Source organism: Carcharodon carcharias, chromosome 17 (assembly GCF_017639515.1).
Source record: "Carcharodon carcharias isolate sCarCar2 chromosome 17, sCarCar2.pri, whole genome shotgun sequence".
Classification (NCBI taxonomy): domain Eukaryota; kingdom Metazoa; phylum Chordata; class Chondrichthyes; order Lamniformes; family Lamnidae; genus Carcharodon; species Carcharodon carcharias.
The window spans coordinates 99249790-99267473 of record NC_054483.1 but is presented as its reverse complement, the minus strand read 5'-3'; the positions used below and the strand labels follow the sequence as shown (position 1 = coordinate 99267473).

At 43.8% G+C, this 17684-nt stretch overlaps 1 protein-coding gene across 3 annotated transcripts in view; it reads right to left on the bottom strand.

The window, feature by feature from the left end:
- The window catches only part of nt5c2a (5'-nucleotidase, cytosolic IIa), a 106439-nt gene that overhangs the window by 15917 nt on the left and 72838 nt on the right, over positions 1-17684 (bottom strand). For all 3 annotated transcript variants that reach the window (XM_041209794.1, XM_041209795.1, XM_041209797.1), the window contains 7 exons: positions 9839-9956; positions 8536-8631; positions 3695-3786; positions 2761-2818; positions 1321-1414; positions 797-850; positions 102-185 (listed from right to left, as the gene is read on the bottom strand). In XM_041209794.1, the coding sequence (XP_041065728.1) occupies positions 102-185; positions 797-850; positions 1321-1414; positions 2761-2818; positions 3695-3786; positions 8536-8631; positions 9839-9956 (596 nt within the window). The remainder of the gene's footprint in view (positions 1-101; positions 186-796; positions 851-1320; positions 1415-2760; positions 2819-3694; positions 3787-8535; positions 8632-9838; positions 9957-17684) is intronic.

The following is a 17684-nucleotide window of genomic DNA, read 5'->3' as shown; positions in this document are numbered from 1 at the left end:
TTTCAGGCAGGCCCACCATTAGCACAGGGTACATTGCACATATTGTTCGATGGACAACGCCAAGCAGGCTATGTCTGTCTAATCCTTGATGAGATACTCACATTGGTGTAGGTGTAATCACTGTTTGTGACCAGAAACACTTTGCCAACTTCATTCATTCGGCTCAGCAGCAGCGCGAGCTTAGGCTGAAAGAGAAACAAAACTACATGTCAAACAATTTGCTTTACGTCAACCAGAAAGGCCACCACCTGGTCCCTGTACCAATGCTTGGCAATATGGCATGCACCCCTAACTCCAAAGCAGCATCAAGTTCCCCACTGTACTCCTGGGAACCCGCAGTGCCATTTCTTCCCCCCACCCCCGATTCCCCATAATACCACTTAGCTTCAACTCCCCACCTTCAGAGCACAACCCAGGTTCCCCACAGCACACCCCTACCAGTGCCCTGCAGCTCCCCCTGCCACCCGGGGCCCCCTGCAGCTCCCCCCGCCACCCGGGACCCCTGCAGCTCCCCCCACTACCTGGGGCTCCTGCAGCTCCCCCCCCTACCTGGGGCCCCTGCAGCTCCCCCCGCCACCCGGGGCCCCTGCAGCTCTCCCCGCCACCCGGGGCCCCCTGCAGCTCCCCCCGCCACCCGGGGCCCCCTGCAGCTCCCCCCGCCACCTGGGCCCCCTACAGCTCCCCCCGCCACCCGGGGCCCCTGCAGCGGCCTCCCCACAGCCCCCAAATGATGCACTTCCAGAGACTCTTAAGAGACCAGCAGCAGAGAATCAGCATGCAGCGCTCGCTAACTCACCTCTTTCACAACATAGGTCACCAGGTTTTCCAAAGTCTTCTCTTTCAAAGATCCCTAAATAAAATGAGAGTCAGAATGTGCATACAGCAGAGTGCTCTTACCCCATAATCTGTACACGAGACACTCATTCTTGTGTGTGCAGAAAGCAGCACTGAAACACTAAGATTAATTACTGTGGATTGGTGTGATTTTAAAAAGTGTTCGCTATTAGATTGTGCAGCTGGGTGCAGTATAATGAGTTTGGTTACAAAGATCACTTGAGGCAAGATCTACCACAACTCCCACAATATTATTAAATGCTGCAGTTCTCCTTTGTATCACTTGATGGCAGGGTTTGATTGTATATCCATATGCACCAGCCCGTTCAGGAGAGTGATACAAGCCTATGTGAGCATGGGTACACAAGTCTCTATTTCAAGGTCTCGGTATTTAAAACAATCTTATTCAGGCTGGAGGTTCATAATTTACGATTCACAGATCAATTTCAGACCCACTAGATACAAAGTAAAATCCAAACTAATTACTTTGTAGTGGACCCAGTCGACAGCTTCCCGCACATCCTGGAACATGCTCTTGTACGACATGAAGAGATCACCATCTTTAAATCCTGTTTCACAGCTGTGTGTAAAGAACATCAGATCAGGCAAGTTCTCCTCCGACACCAGCACAAGAACAGTCAATGGCAACCAAAGGAAAGAATGCAACAAGATATCACCTGAACCAGCAAGCAGACTCATTGCTAAGCCTTGCACAGTCTGCTTTATCATGGACTCCATTGAGAGAGAGAGAGCGCGAGCGAGCAAAAGAGGGGGTAGAGAGAGAGGCAGACAATCACAGGTTATGGAGATGAAAGTCAGAAACATCTCTGAGCCCAATCAAGCAAAGCTTCTGAATATCAGTCCAACCTACAATTCACACTTACATGTCGAAGCAATTGCTCTTCACAGACAATTCTCCTGTGTCCCCAGAAAGCCATGCACCATGTTCCAATCATTTGGAACAGAGCTGGATTCAATGAGTGGGTAGAGCCCATGATAAGGTGGTCCACTTGGGAGCAGAATTGGAACAGTAGGCTAGTTTAAACTCTCTACCTTTAATGGACACTGACAGAGTTCACAGAAAAGCGACAAGGATGAATCTGGTATTTAAGGCTCATGTTACAAGAATACCCTCCTTGTAAGTTCAGAACGGAACGTTTTTCAGTGGAGGCAAGATTGAGGGACATACAAGAGAGAGCATCAAAAAATGAGAGGCACAGACACTGTACATGTCAGCACAAAGTTCACTATCCAAGAAAGCACAAATAGGTAATAAAGACTCAAAAGTCTGTCCATCTTCAGACGTTTTCTTTACTTCTCTTTGAGCTTAAATTTCCAATTACTCGATTGCGGTCACCAGGACAGCAACATTTGGAAAACTGCACAGGAGGGGCGAAGGATTAGGCACAGCAAAAATCAACCACTGTCACTCCCTCATAAAAGAGCTGGATAAATATCTAGCTGAGAATGGGGTTGTAATAGGGGTAGGTTCTGACCAGGATTAGGAAATACTCCAAGGGGTTCCATGGTTTCTGTATTGCTCAGGATGGGTCAGCAGGCCAGGGATAAACCTTGAGGTTGGACTAATGTTCTGCTGCTTTGGTCACTTACCTTTAGAGATCAGTGTGTGTAAATCGACTGGGGAGGGAGATTAAATGAGTGGGTAGAGCCCATGATAAGGTGGAATGTACATGCTTTGTTACACAGACTGGTCCATCACAGAATGCCCAATGTAATTACATCAAGGAGTAACTCTATATTTACATGTATAAAGTATCTCGCCAGTGTGAAAACTTCATAGCTGAGAAAATGGAAGAGACCCTAGCAAACCCACTGGGAGCCCAAAGGGTAGCCCCAGTGCTCCCAGATGGATGCAGCCCTGCATCCAGTGGGTGTGAGCTCATCCCCAAGCAGACCAATGCTTACCTTGTGTATCGGGGGCAATTCGTAAAAAAATCAACCAGACAAGCAAACAGATAGGTCTCTGCAGAGGGAAAGATAACAGGAACCCCAGTGAGAAACAAACTCGGACTCAGACACCCTTAGCACCTAAAACAACAGTAACAACCAGCACCAAGGAATGCAAAATGGGAAAATACTGTAAGATACTTAGTGAGCAGTGACTGGATGAAAACATACAAGAAGGTTTTCACAACTTGGAACGGAACGCCAAGAAAGCAGCTTGAATCAGCGGCTTGTCAAAGCACCGTGCCGGAGAACACAAGACATGGTACTGTCCATTAGTTGCTAAAGAACATAGTGTCACGCCACTGCACCCTCATATTTCACAACAGCCGGTCAGAAGGTCACTAAGTAAAGCCACCACAGTGTGTTGAAAGGGACAAAATGACAACCTAAGAATGAAGTTATCTACATAAAAGGTGTCTTTACAAGTGCCTAAACATGGGGCTCTGTATCTTGCTGACTAGTCCAGCAATGAGTAGCTTGTGAAATGTTATACAGTGGCTGTGCCACTTCCTGCATTTTCCCTCCCAAGACATGAACTGAGTGTCAGGCCAATAAGACCCTGGTACCTTACCCAGGATTTCAGGGACTAACAGCTAGTCTTCCACCGGTAATTAATTAAGGTCACTGAGTTTATAGTAACCTCAATGAGGTAAATTTTATTGTTCGTGGGATTGCAGGATTTTTTTAAAATTTGGGAACTATATTCCAATTACTTACATAAAAATGCCAAGAAACGGCCTCAGTAACTTTCATACTCTCCCCTCCAAGGGCACAGGTTTTATCTTTCTCCAAGTGGCAAAGGTTATGCTTCTCCCTCTGGTTCCCTCACCACCTCAAGTACCCCCCTTCCAGCATCCCCCACCCCCCACACATCAGAAACAAGGAACATTACCTGGCAAATTGAAGAGGGTGTTGAGGATGTAAAAGCGCTCGGTATCATCTCGCTGAATAAACTTGTTTGGATATTGCTCCCTTATTTCTGGGCTGCACAAAACACACACATGTCACATAACACAGTTATCTGTTAGCACCAAGTGACATTATTCCATTAGCATAGGAAAATCATGCTTTATCAATAACATATTCCTGGCTCCCTGCCCAGGAAGTGAAAAACAGTGTCAAATCAATGGGAGGCATTCAAAAGCAAAATTCTTCGGGCACAGAGTAGACATGTCCCCATAAAAAAAAAGTGGTACTGTCAAATCTAGAGCCCCCTGGTTATCCAGAAGCATACCGGCCAAGATAAAGCAGAAAAAGAAAGCTTATGAAGTCACAAAACAGTACAGTAGAAATACAATTGAAAGCCTAGGAGTACAGAAAGTACAGGGGGGTGAAGTAAAAATTAGGAAAGCAAAAGGAGGATATGATAAAATATTGGCAGGTAAAATCAAAGAAAACTGAAAGATGTTTTACCAGTACATTAAGAGCAAGAAAGGGTAGGGTATATCAGAGATGTACATCGTAACTTGTGCGTTGGTGCTGGAGATGTGAGCAGGATTCTCAATGAGTACTTTGTCTCCGTCTTCACTAAGAAGAGGGATGGTGCAGACATTCTAGTTAGAGGGGTGTGAAATATTAGATACAATAAGCATTGTGAGAGGGGAAATACTGCAGGGACTGACATCCTTGAAGGTAGATAATCACCAGGGCTGGATGGATTGTATCCCAGGCTGTTAAAGGAAGTCAGGGAGGAAATAGTGGATACTCTGAGGATCATTTTCCAATCCTCACTAGATATAGGTGAGGTATCAGAAGATTGGAGGTCTGCAAATGTTGTACCGTTATTTAAAAAGGGTGCAAGGGATAGGCCAGAAAATTATAGGCCAGTCAGTCTGACCTTGGTGGTGGGCAAATTATTGGAAACAATTCTGAGAGGGAGAACAAACTGTCACTTAGAAAGGCACAGGTTAATCAGGAAGAGAGAGCATGGTTTTGTTGGGGAAGATCCTGTCTTACTAACAATAGAATTTTTTAAGGAAGTAACAAGGAGGATTGATGAGGGTAGTAATGCAGTGGATGCTGTCTACATGGATTTTAACAAGGCATTTGACAAGGTCCCACATGGCAGACTAATCAGAAAAGTGAAATCCCACGGAATACAGGGGAAGGCGGCAGGTTGGATCCAAAGTTGGCTCAGTGACAGGAGACAAAGGGTAATGGTCGATAGATGTTTTTGCGAATTGGAAACAGTTTCCAGTGGTGTTCCACAGGGCTCAGTGTTTGAGCCCTTGCTGTTTGCTGAATATGATTAGGACATAAATGTGGGAGCTATGGTTGGGAAATTTGCAGATGACACAAAAATTGGACATGATGGGCTGAATCGCCTCTTTCTGCACTGTAACTTTTCTAAGGGTCTACGGCTCTACACAACAGCAGGTTAACCCAGGATGGACCATGTAAGTGAATAATTAAGTCATCAGCCATAGTCCAGAAAGGACCATTGTCATCTCTCTCCATCACAGAGAGACCATTGGTTTTATATATAGATTGAGGGGCACCACTCTGTGAACGTCACAGATGCAAGATGGGCAAGCAGGGACAGACTGTGAAACAAGCATCAGCTCCAATCATCTATTTCTGCCATTCACTCGTGATATCCAGCCACTTGTGCTGTACCACTTCCAGTCCAGGGGTCAGAACTGTTGACTTGCAATTAAGAAATTCCTACAGCTGCAATGATACACATATGTGAAACAGTGTTGTCACTTAAGTTTATGTTAGCATATATGGGTCAGGGTGGTCAGGCAGGGTGGAGGTAGTGGATTGTATTATGCCCGTACACTTTATCAAGGTAATGCATTATCCTTCTTCAGCAATACTCTCATCTGATCAGTTCAAGAACCTCCCTCATAAGGTCTTAAGAAATAGGAGTAGGAATAGCCTGCTCCGCCAATCATAGCTGATCTGACGTGGTCTTAACTCCACTTTCCTGCCTGTCCCACAGAACCCTCAACTCCCTTGTCAATCAAAAAATGCCTAATTCAGACTTGAACATATTCAATGACCCAGCCTCTACTGCTGTCTGGAGAAGAGAATGTGAAAACCACAACCTTAAACATTCACTCCCTCCAACATCAGCATATAGTGGCAGCAGTGTGTACCATCTACAAGAAGCACTGCAGCAACTCAGCAAGGCTCCTTCGATAGTGCTTTCCAAACCTGTGAAATCTACCATTTAGAAGGCAAACAGACACATTGAAACACCATCTTCTGCAAGATCCCCTCCAAGTCATATACTATCCTGACATGGAACTATCTTCACTGCGGCTGGGTCAAAATCTTAGAACTCCCTCCCTAAAGCACCGTGGGTCAAACATGTGCCTACACCACATGGACTGCAGTGGTTCAAGGTGGCTCACCACCACCTTCTTAAGGGCAATTAGGGAAGCACAATAAATGCTGGCCCAACCAGTGCCACCCACACCCCATGAAAGAATGAAAAAGACTCTCAGTGGGGCACAGTGATCAGAGCCCTGGCCCTGTCCAACAGTCTGGCCTTTTTGGGAGTGCCTCTGGTCTTTAAGATTGAACTACCAGCCAAGAGCCTCATTATACACAGTGAAATTTTGGGAGAGAGAGCACACCCTATAACTTAAGTAGGCAGGTCCTCACAGTATAGTTAAATTTGCAGATGACACCAAAATAAGTAGGAAACTTGCAAAGAAGAAATAATAAATTTACAAATGGATATGGACAGATTAGGTGAATGGGCCAAAATTTGGCAGATGGAGTTTAACATGGATAAGTGAGTGGTTATCCATTTCAGTTGGAAGAATAAAAAGCTGACTTATTTAAATGGAGAGAAACTTCGGAATGCTTCAGTGCAGAGGGATCTGGGTGTCCTCACGCATGAATCGCTAAAAGCTAGTATGCAGGTACAGCAGGTAATAAGGAAGGCAAATGGAATTTGAGAATTTATTGCTAAAGGAATAGAATATAAAAATAAGGGGGTGTTGTTGCAACTGTACAAGGCATTGGTGAGGCCACACCTGGAGCACCGAGCACAGTTTTGGTCCCCTTACTTGAGGAAGGTGAGAAAGAAAATATTACAGGATAGGAAATAGAGAGGTAAAAGGAAGTAAGCTAAGAAAATAGCCAGTTGGCCCGTAGCCCACCGAAACCCACCACAGACAAGGAGGAGGAAGACATGAAATGTTAACAATCCTGACTATGTTTAACTTGTACCTTATGTGCATGCAGATAAATGTTAAAATGAAATTGTAAGCTTTGTGTGAAAACCAGGAAAGTATTCTTGGAGCATAGCCAGAATAAAATTATCTTTGTGCACGATTAATTACATAAGTATGGTGGCCAGCTTATTTTATTATCTTCCCTGTTCTTTGTATTCTATGTCTCGTAGACTGTTGATTGTGTTCTAATTTGATGCAACATGTCTTGTAAACTGTCTGTCTTTGTAAAACTACGATAAAAGCAAAAGCAGCTTATATTTCACCTCTTTTCTATTTTTGCTTAGTTCTGTTGAAGAGTCATTTGGACTCGAAACGTTAACTGTGTTCTTGTCCACAGATGCTGCCAGACCTGCTGAGTTTTTCCAGGTATTTTTATTTTTGTCTTTGTAAAACTGTCTGTCTTGCATCTGATGTAATTATCTAGTTAACTTACTGATTACCTGACCTACTGAGAGATATAACTGCATGCACTGATAACGGTTGATGCATAACTATTTGATTGTTACAAGATTATAACTCAGATAAAAAGGATCAGATGTTATCTCAGGGAATGGATAGTACATCATTAGAAGAGATAAGTGACAATCAAGAAAACTGTATGGGTAGACAAAATCAATTAGCTAACCTAATCATAAGAGAATAAAGAAGGACAAGTTAATAAGATCACTATGTGAATATGCGGGAGTCACGTAGTTGTATTGTATAAGTATTGCTTATTGAATGTTGTGCCGTTGAGCAGATTTATTGTGACCTGCTCCCAATGGCCATTGTACTGTTTAGCGCTAAATAAATTGTACTCTTTCCTGAAGTAACCTGCGGTTGCTGATTTATTCTTTGACAAAGGATGTAGTTGCATTGGAGGCAGTTCAGAGGAGGTTCACTATGTTGATTCCAGAGATGCGGGGCTTGTCTTCTGAGGGGAGATTGAGCAGTTTAGGCTTATACTCGCTAGAGTTTAGAAGGATGAGAGAAGCTCTAATTGAGGTACATAAGATGCTAAAGGGGATAGACAAAGTAGACGTGGAGCGGATGTTTCCCCTTGTGGGGTATTCTAGAATGAGAGGCCATAGTTTTAAGCTATGGGGCGGTAGATTTAAATCAGAGATGAGGAGAAATTACATTTCTCAAAGGGTTGTGAATTTGTGGAATTCACTACCTCAGAGTGCAGTGGATGCTGGGACGCTGAATAAATTTAAGGAGGAGATAGACAGATTTTTAGTTAGTAACGGGTTGAAAGATTATGGGGAGAGGGCAGGAAATTGGAATTTAGGCCGAAATGAGATTAGCCATGATTGTATTGAACGGCAGGGCAGGCTCGAGAGCCTGAATTGCCTACTCCTGCTTCTAGTTCTTAAAATCTTATATACCCATGCATGATACAGTATCATTACAAGTAAAATCAGTTAACATTTTATTTCAATATTAACAAACATGCAAAAATATAATTACATCATTTTACGATAATGACAAGCTGTGTTGGATTACGCAGAGAGTCAAACCCACACAGTAACACAGGGGAAATCAGCAGAGGCTCGCCACTCACCCCTTCATGAAGTTGAATCCATGGGCACAGACCAGGATGTTCCCATATGCATCAACCTTCAGCAAGTTTCCGTATAATGTGTCAAAAATCAGACCCCTGCACAATTAATAGGATAAAAAAGTCTTTTCAATATTCATGGAAATCAGTCAATGCAACACTCTCATTACTCACTAATACAACCAATCACCCAAGGAAAAAGGAGTTCTTATCTTGTCTAATTACTTAATTCAACAACTTAAAGTTTAGACAGAGTAACAAATGCTGACAGTGGTTGGAGTGTCAACGATTACACCAACTTCCCATGTCAAACAGGAGTGGTTTCATTTCTAAGTCAGTTGCCTAAAACTTTAAGAGCATCACCTTTCTCTCCCTTAAACAGTCACACTTTACGTAGCTGAAGGGTACGGAGCTGGTTGAGCAAGAGAGTTCAGATCTCGCCATGTTCAATTGTAAAACTGAATTCATTAAAACTGGTAAAGTCTGATATCATTTTTATTTGATCACAGGCAGTTTGACTTGCAATGGCTTCTCTTCCTGCTCCTGCACTATTCTCTCTGGTGTCCCTCATGTATCTATTTTCTGGGACCTCTCCTATTTCTCATCTACATGCTGCCCCTCGATGATATCATCCAAAAGCAGTGTCAGTTTTCACATGTACATTGACAACACCGAGCTCTGTCTCACCTCCAACGCCTCGCTCAACTCCTCCACTGTTGCTAAATTATTAAAATGCTTATCCAACATCTAGAATGAGCAGAAATCACCCCATTTAAATATTGGGAAGGCTGTAGCCGTGGCTTGTAGCCTTCCCCAGCTCCAAACTTCATTCCCTAGCTACCGACTCCATCCCTCTTCGTAGCAATAAGCCAGACTGTTCACAACATTGGTGTTACATTTGACCCCGAGATAAGCTTCCGATGCCACTTCCGATTCGTGTCGCCACTAAGACTGCCTATTGCCACCTCTGTAACATCACCCGACTTCACCCCTGCCTCAGCTCATCGGCTGCTGAAACCCTCATTCATGCCTTTGGTAAGATATCCATAGTTCTTTACCTCCATAAGAAACACTACAGGTTAAACATGCTGACCTAGTGATGGACAATAATTTCACCCTCAACAGCATGGCCCACATCATGCGAAAATGGATTACATATTTTCTTTAACTGGTTAACACACTGGATTAATATACCTGGACACACGGCATTTTTGTTCATGGAGCTATTCTCTTGTTTATTAACCTTACAAAATAAGTATTCTTCCCTCCCATCTCCCACCCCTCCTTCTCCCATCCATACGCCTACCTGGTAGGGAAAACAGGATCATAAACAAAATTGCAGAGCTCTTGAGGATACCCGATGGAAATCAAACGCTCGACAGTCAGGTCAAAGCCCAAAGCCTCATATTCTGGAGACTTGTACACTATGTCAAAACAAAAGAAAAACCTTTAAGAAGCAATATGCAGCACCATGTATTTATATTGTGTCTTTAACATAACAAAATGTTCCAATGTGCTTCACAGGAGCATTACAAAACAAAATATGACACCAAGCCACATAAGAGGATACTTGGTCAGATGACCAAAAGCTTAGCCAAAGAGGCAGATTTTAAGGAATATCTTAAAGAGGAAAAGTGAGGGTTTCAACAGGTGACAGGCTGAGACAGGGGTGAAGCCAGGCAATATTACAGGTGTTATGGAAATAGGCAGTCATAGAAACAGTGCGAGCACAAGGGTGGAAGCTTACTCGGGATTAAATGTGACACCAAGGTTGCGAACAGACTGGCTTAATCTCAGACAGTTGACAGAGAGAGGGATGGAATCAGTAGCTCAGGAGCCTATTAGGGACCAAGGAGAGAGAGGACACTAAATGAGGAAGAAGATGCTGCCAAAGTCATGGTAAAACAGGAGACAGCTGAGACACCGAATGGGCTAAAAATTGTTGAGAGGTATAAGATAAACTAGCTGTACTTAAGGCTGATACGTCAACAGGTCTCGATGAGATGCATCCAAGAACACTAAGGGAAGTGACAGTGGAAATTGCAGAGGCGTTGGCCACAATCTTCCAATTCCCCTTAGGTACAGGAATGGTACCAGAGAATCAGAAATGCTACAACACTCTTCAAAAGGCTAGGTAAGATAAACCCAGCAGCTACAGGCCAGTCAGTTTAACCTCATTAATAGGAAATTTTAGAAATAATAATTCAGATGAAAATTAACAGTCACTTGGGCAAACGTGTAAGTAGTATGGAAAGCCAGCACAGATTTGTTAGAGGCAAATTATGTTAACTTGCTGGAGTTTTTTGGTCAGGTAACAGAGAGGGTTGATAAGGGTAATGCTGTTGATGTGATGCACATGGACTTACAAAAAGTGCTCGATAAAGTGCCGCACAACAGCTTGTAAGCAAAATTAGAGCCCATGGAATAAAAGGGACAGTGGCAACAGGATACGAAATTGGCTAAGTGACAGGAAACAGAGTAATGGTGAATGGTTTTTTTTTTGGACTGGAGGATGATTTATTGTAGGACTCCCCAGTGCTTGGTGTTAGGACCCCTGCTTTTCTTGATCTATATTAAATGACCTAGGCTTGGGTGCTCAGGGCACAATTTCAAAATTTTCCAATGATACAAAACATGGAAATATAGTGATAAAAGCAAAAAACTGCGGATGCTGGAAATCCAAAACAAGAATAAAAATACCTGGAAAAACTCAGCAGGTTTGACAGCATCTGCGGAGAGGAACACAGTTAACATTTCAAGTCCGTATGGCTCTTCAACAGAACTAAGGAAAAAAAAAACTATTGTGGAATTATTGTGAACTGTGAAGAGGATGGTGATAAACCTCAAGAGGGCATAGTCAGGTTGGGGGAATGAGCAGGCAAGTGGCAGATGAATTTTAATACAGAGAAGTATGAAGTGATTCATTTGATTGGTAGAAGAGGAGAGGCAAGGGTACAATTGTAAAGGGGGTTCAGGAGCAGAGGGGACCTCAGTGCATCATTGAAGGTGACAGGACAGGTTGAGAAAGCAGTTAATAAAGCATATAGTATCCTAGGCTTTATCATTAGGGGCATAGAGTTCAAAAGCAAAGAAGTTCTGTTAAACTTGTATAAAACAGTGGTTCAGCCTCCAATAGAGTATGGTGTCCAGTTCTCGGCACCACACTTTAGAAAGGATGTGAAGTTGTTAGAGAGGGTACAGAAAAGACTCAAGAATTGTTCCAGGAATAAGGGACTTGAGCTATGTGGATAGAATGGAGGAGCTGGGGCTGTTCTCATTAAAGATAAGATTAAGAGGGGATTTGATAGCGGCGTTCAAAATCACGAGCTGTCTGCACAGGGTAGATAGTGATAAACTGTCCCTATAGGCGGCAGGATCGAGAACCCGAAGATACCGATTTGTGAATGGCAAAAGCAGCAACGGCGACCTGAGGAGAAACTTTTTTTTTTGAACACACTGAGTGGTTAGGATCTGGAAAGCACTGCCTGGGAGCGCAGTTGAAAGAGATTCAATCGAGGCATTCAAAAGAGATTGGGTAATTATCGGAAAATAAATTATATTCAGGGAGATGGGGAAAAGGCATGGATATGGGACTAGGTAAGCTGTTCTTGTAGAGACCTGCCATGGACGCAACTGAGCTGCCGTCCGTGAGGGACAGCGCACACACTGCCGTCCGTGAGGGACTGAACACTAGCGGCACACATCACCGTCTGTGTGGGACTGTGCACACACAGCATGCGTCATTGTCCATGAGGGACTGCGCACACACAGCACACATCACATCCATGAAGGACTGTGCACACATGGCATGCTGCAATTTGACCTAAAAACATTTCTACAGTGCTTTTAGTGGTCTCTGAGCAATCCAAAGATTTCACAGCTAACGACGTGCTTCTGAAGTATAGGCATTGTTGTAAAATGGGAGATGTGGTAGTCAATTTTGCACAGCAAGATCTCACAGGCAGCAATGTGTTTGTGACCAGATAATGTGCATTGGCAATGTAGGTTGAGGAATGATATTGGCCAGGACATGCAGATAATCAGTAGATTATTTGACCAAGGTAGAAAGCATCCTGGTCTCATCATGGAATTCACCTGACACCCACATTGCAGCAAGAGCCTGCAGAATTCCATTCTGCATTGGATGAAATAGCTGTTGCTGTGTGGGTCAATGAAATTTTATTTTGTCTGAATGGAAATGAAGAACCAGAATCTGAAAGAAATGTTGCTGCACAACAGTGCATGCTGGGAATAACAGTCACTCTGCTCGAGCCAGAAGAAGAAACAAATGGCAAAGTCCCAGCAGAAGCCCAACTCATACTATTGCTTCCTTTTAGGCTGGGAAGGAGGGGCTGAGCTTTAGAGCCTCTGTACTGTCCCAAGAGTCAGAATGTGGATCCAATTACTTAACCGGGGCGGCAAGCAAGCCCCGGCTGTAGATGGAGGCGGGGAGTGGAGCCAGCGTCCGCCAGAGGTGGGGGCGGGGGGGCGGAGCGGACTCAGCCTTGGCCGGGGAGGGGGGAGCCGCACCACATATGCAGCATTTCCATTAGGGTTCCTTTATCTTCTGGTTTAGATTGGCCAGGTGACACACTGTGGTCCAATGCTTGGGGGTGTGTGCCAACATCTCAACAACATCAAAGGAAGGAGCAAACACAATTCAGGGCATCAGCCTCTGGTTTATGGGGGTAATACATTGTGTGTATGGCAGTGGGGGGCATATTGGGGGGGGTGGGAGGGATGTATTAGGGTAGACATTGGGTTCCTGGAATGAAAAGGTAACAGCCAGTTTTGCTTATCCACTACAAACCATCTGAAATCCCTCTCCTATCTCCTCTGTCCTCACCTCCAATAAACAAACAGCAAAACTTCATGGGCTTCCTTGTCTCCTTATTCAAGATAATCCAATCAACTGCCTGTCACACCCCTTTCATCCCTTCATCCAGATGGCCAAACTTCCTCTACTCCCCCTGTTGCAGCCCTGAACATGTAACTTTCGCCAGTTCCTCTCCTATTTTCCCTCATGCTCACTCCAAGCACATCTTGACCATGAGACCCAGCCTCTCGACCCTATCCCCACCAACTGCTAGCCATCTAACTTCTCTTCCTGGCTCCCATGTTAGCTGATATTGTTAAAAAATCTTTCTTCAGGTCTGGCATTTTTATTTTTGTTTTGGATTTCCAGCATCCACAGTTCTTTTGCTTTTATCTTTCTTCAGGTGTTGTCTCTCCTTCAAATCTGCTGTCAATTCTCCTCAAAAAAAAAACAACTCTTGTTTGCACTGACCTTGCAAATTACTGTCCCGTCTCCAACCTCCCTTCCCTCTTCAAAGTTCTTAACATGTTTTCTTCTCACAAATGTTTCCCAGTACTCCATGCTTGAATCCTCCAAACAAGTTCTTGTCCCTGCCTCAGTACTGAAATGGGTCTCAAAGTTCATTTTAAAATTTTAATCCTGGGTTTCAAATCCTTCCATGGTTACAACACTCCCCACCTCTGTAACCTCCTGAATCCAACAGCCCCCCCAAGATCTCTGCGCTCCTCCAATTCTGGGCTCTTGTGCATTCCTGATTTTAATTGCTTCACCATTGGCAGCCATGCCTTCAGTTGTTAAGGTCCGAAGATCTTGTATTGCCTCCCTAAACGTTTTGCGCCTCTCTTCCCTCCCTGAAGATTCTCCTTAAAACATACCTGTTTGACCAAGCTTTTGGTCACCTACCTTAATATTGCCTTATTTGACTTGGTGCCAAATTTTGATAAAGCTCCGTGAAGCACCTTGGGGCATTGTTAGAGGTGGAAACAGATGGTCCCAGTGATGGTGCGAGTATGGGGTCAGAAGCTCATCTCAGGGTCAAACATGATACCAAGGTTGTGAACAGAATAGTTTAGTCTCAGACTCTAGCAACAGAGAAGGATGGAGGCATTGGCAAGAAAATGGAGTTTGGAGTGGGGACTAAGAACAATGACTTTAGTATTCCTAATATTTAATTGGAGGAAATTTCTGCTCATCCAATATTGGATGTCGGATCAGCAGTCTGATAATTTAGCAACAGTGGAGGAGTCAAGAGAGGAGGTGGAGGTAAAGCTAAGGGTCATCAGCATACATGTGAAAATTAACACTGTGCTTTCGGATGAAGTCACCAAGGATCAGCGTATGGATGAGATGTAGGAGGGCCCAAGGATAGATTCTTCGAGAGATCAAAGGTATACCAACAGTATAGTATACTACAGTATAGGAAAGTACTCATGACTCTCTGGCTATGATTAAAAAGATAAGAATGGAATAAAAACAAAATGCTGGAAATATTCAGCAGATCAGACAACACCTGTGGACAGAGAGAGAGAGAGAGGGGGACAGAGAGAGTTAATTTTTCAGGTCTGTGACCTCTCATCATTGATTTCTGATGACAGGTCACAGGCCTCAAACATTAACTCTGTTCTTCTCTCTAAAGATGCCGCCAGATTGCTAACATGTGCAGTATTTTGCTTTTATATTAAATAAGGTTGGAACCAGGAAAGTGCAGTTCCATCAGCTGACAACAGTGGAGAGATATTGGAGGAGGATGGTGTGATCAATTATGTCAAAGGCTACAGAAAGGACGAGAAGGATGAGGAGGGAAAGTTTATCATTACCACAATACAATAAGTACTACTTTAAAGGCACTATATAAATGTTTGCTGTTGTACCAGGATGGGGAGGAGGGGATTATACAATATATGCATGGAAGTTTGATTTAGCAAGTCTGAGAATTACTGTGTTGTTATTGATCACATGTTAAATCTTTGAATTAAATGGGAGACTTAATCGTTTTTACTTCCAATGTTTATAATTCTGATCTGAACACTGATGGAAATATCAAGTAGGCCACAAACGCTGTGTGAATTACAAATGCTGGCAATGCAGTTTCACCAACACCTTAGTGTAATCATTTTGCCTTTCATGGTTACTCACAGTTCCTTGTTAAATTATTTTCAGGCTCTTACTGACTGTGGTTGGGTGCCCTAGGCTTTGGGCAGAGAAGGCAAGTGTAAACATCATCTTGAACAATAAACAGGTCGTGTGTCACCAAATCAACACATCAGTTTGTTGATTCAGGAAAAAGGGCCAACAAGCACGCCTGATCTGTCTCATTCAGTTTTCAAGGACCAAACTGAAGAACAGTTACAGGCAACAGGTTAGCAGGTATGGGGAACCAGCAATCTTAAAAGGATTTAAATTCAAAATCCAAAGATAGAAAGCTCAAGGCTCCAAGCCAGCAATTTTAAACATTTCTGGTCAAGGAATAGCCATCAATAATGGGACCCCCTGCAAATACCGTCTCACTCCCGAAGGCTCACTGTGAACACTGTCTCACTCCCGGAGGCTCACTGTGAACACTGTCTCACTCCCGGAGGCTCACTGTGAACACTGTCTCACTCCCGGAGGCTCACTGTGAACACTGTCTCACTCCCGGAGGCTCACTGTGAACACTGTCTCACTCCCGGAGGCTCACTGTGAACACTGTCTCACTCCCGGAGGCTCACCGTGAACACTGTCTCACTCCCGGAGTCTCACCGTGAACACTGTCTCACTCCTGGAGGCTCACTGTGAACACTGTCTCACTCCCGGTACTGCTTCAATCTGCACACTGGTGGCAGAAATATATTTAGTCTGAACAAATGCAAAAATCCTTTAAGGCAGGTAACCATGTAGAAACCCTCGGTGAGATAGATCCAGTCTGGCATCCTATGTCTATTACACAATTGCAGCTGTTTCATGCCCCACATTCAATGGTAGTTTCAAAAACTGACATTTTAGTTCTACTCTGAACAGCCAGAGCGGAAGCCTGGACTCATCCCTTAATACAGATAAAAGCAGCAGCAGGAAATGAGTGATGTGCACACCTCAGGATGTGGCATAATTTGTCACCGCCAACTCTCACAGAGTGGCTGAGTTTAGAGGGCCATGGACAAAAGTTGTGGCATATTCTGCCCAATGGACAATGGCAGTCTCCCCACTGGATAACAGTAGGTAAATGGGTGAGCAAGAGGTGTTGCTCTGCCTCCTATCCCCTTAAGTTGCGACACTTCTGGCTGCCATCATGTGTTAAGTAGGCATTGTACAACCCATCAAATTTCTTTTGTCAGTTCCTTTCCTGGATCATTACACAGGTCCATTCGCCCTCTAATACTTCATTTAGTTGGTTCAAATTAATGTGAGTGTGTGGACAGGGACTGTTAGCAAGCTGATTAACTATGGAGGGCATCATAGCATTACTTGATCCTATAATCGCCTGACAGTGACACACAAAGCTAATTCTGTTCTCCCTAACACAGGGTGTTGAAAGCATCTGAATCACATGCTCAGTATCTATAGCTCACTTGCTGGAGCACATCAGTAGTTTTAATTACACAAGGACTTCATCACCTTCCCAACAAGCGATGGACACACAGTTGTCCATCTGCAGGAGCTTGTCGAGATGTCCTTGAACAAGAATCCAGCTTTATTTTACACAGGATTGCTCTTTGCAAAAGCTAATTCTGTCCCCTCACAATGGGCAAAAAAGTGGCAGATGGAATATAATGTGGGTAAATGAGAGATTATGCACTTTGGCAGGAAGAATAGAGGAGCTGAATATTATGTAAATGGAGAAAGACTGCAGAAAACTGCAGCACGGACGGCTTGGGGGGTCTTCGTGCATGAATCACAAAAAAGATTGCATACTAGTTCAGCAGGTAATAGGGAAGGCAAATGGAATGTTGGCCTTTATTTCAAAGGGAATGGAGTATAAAAATAAGGAAGTCTTGCTAAAACTATACAAGGCACTTGTTAGACCACACCTAGAATACTGTGAACAGAAGGTTCACTAGGTTGATCCTGGGTATGGAGGGATTTTCTTATAAGGAGAGGTTGAGTAGGTTGCATTTGTACTCATTGGAGTTTAGAAGAATGAGGCAGCCTTATTGAAACATATAAAATTCTGAAGGGGCTTGACAGGCTAGATGCTGAGAGGTTGTTTCCCCTTGGGGGAAGAGTCTAGGACCAGAGGGCATAATCACAGAGTAAGGGGTCACCCATTTAAGATAGAGAAGAGGAAGAACTTCTTCTCTCAGAGGGCAATCAATCTGTGGAATTCTTTACTGCAGAGGCTGGGTCATTAATTATATTCAAG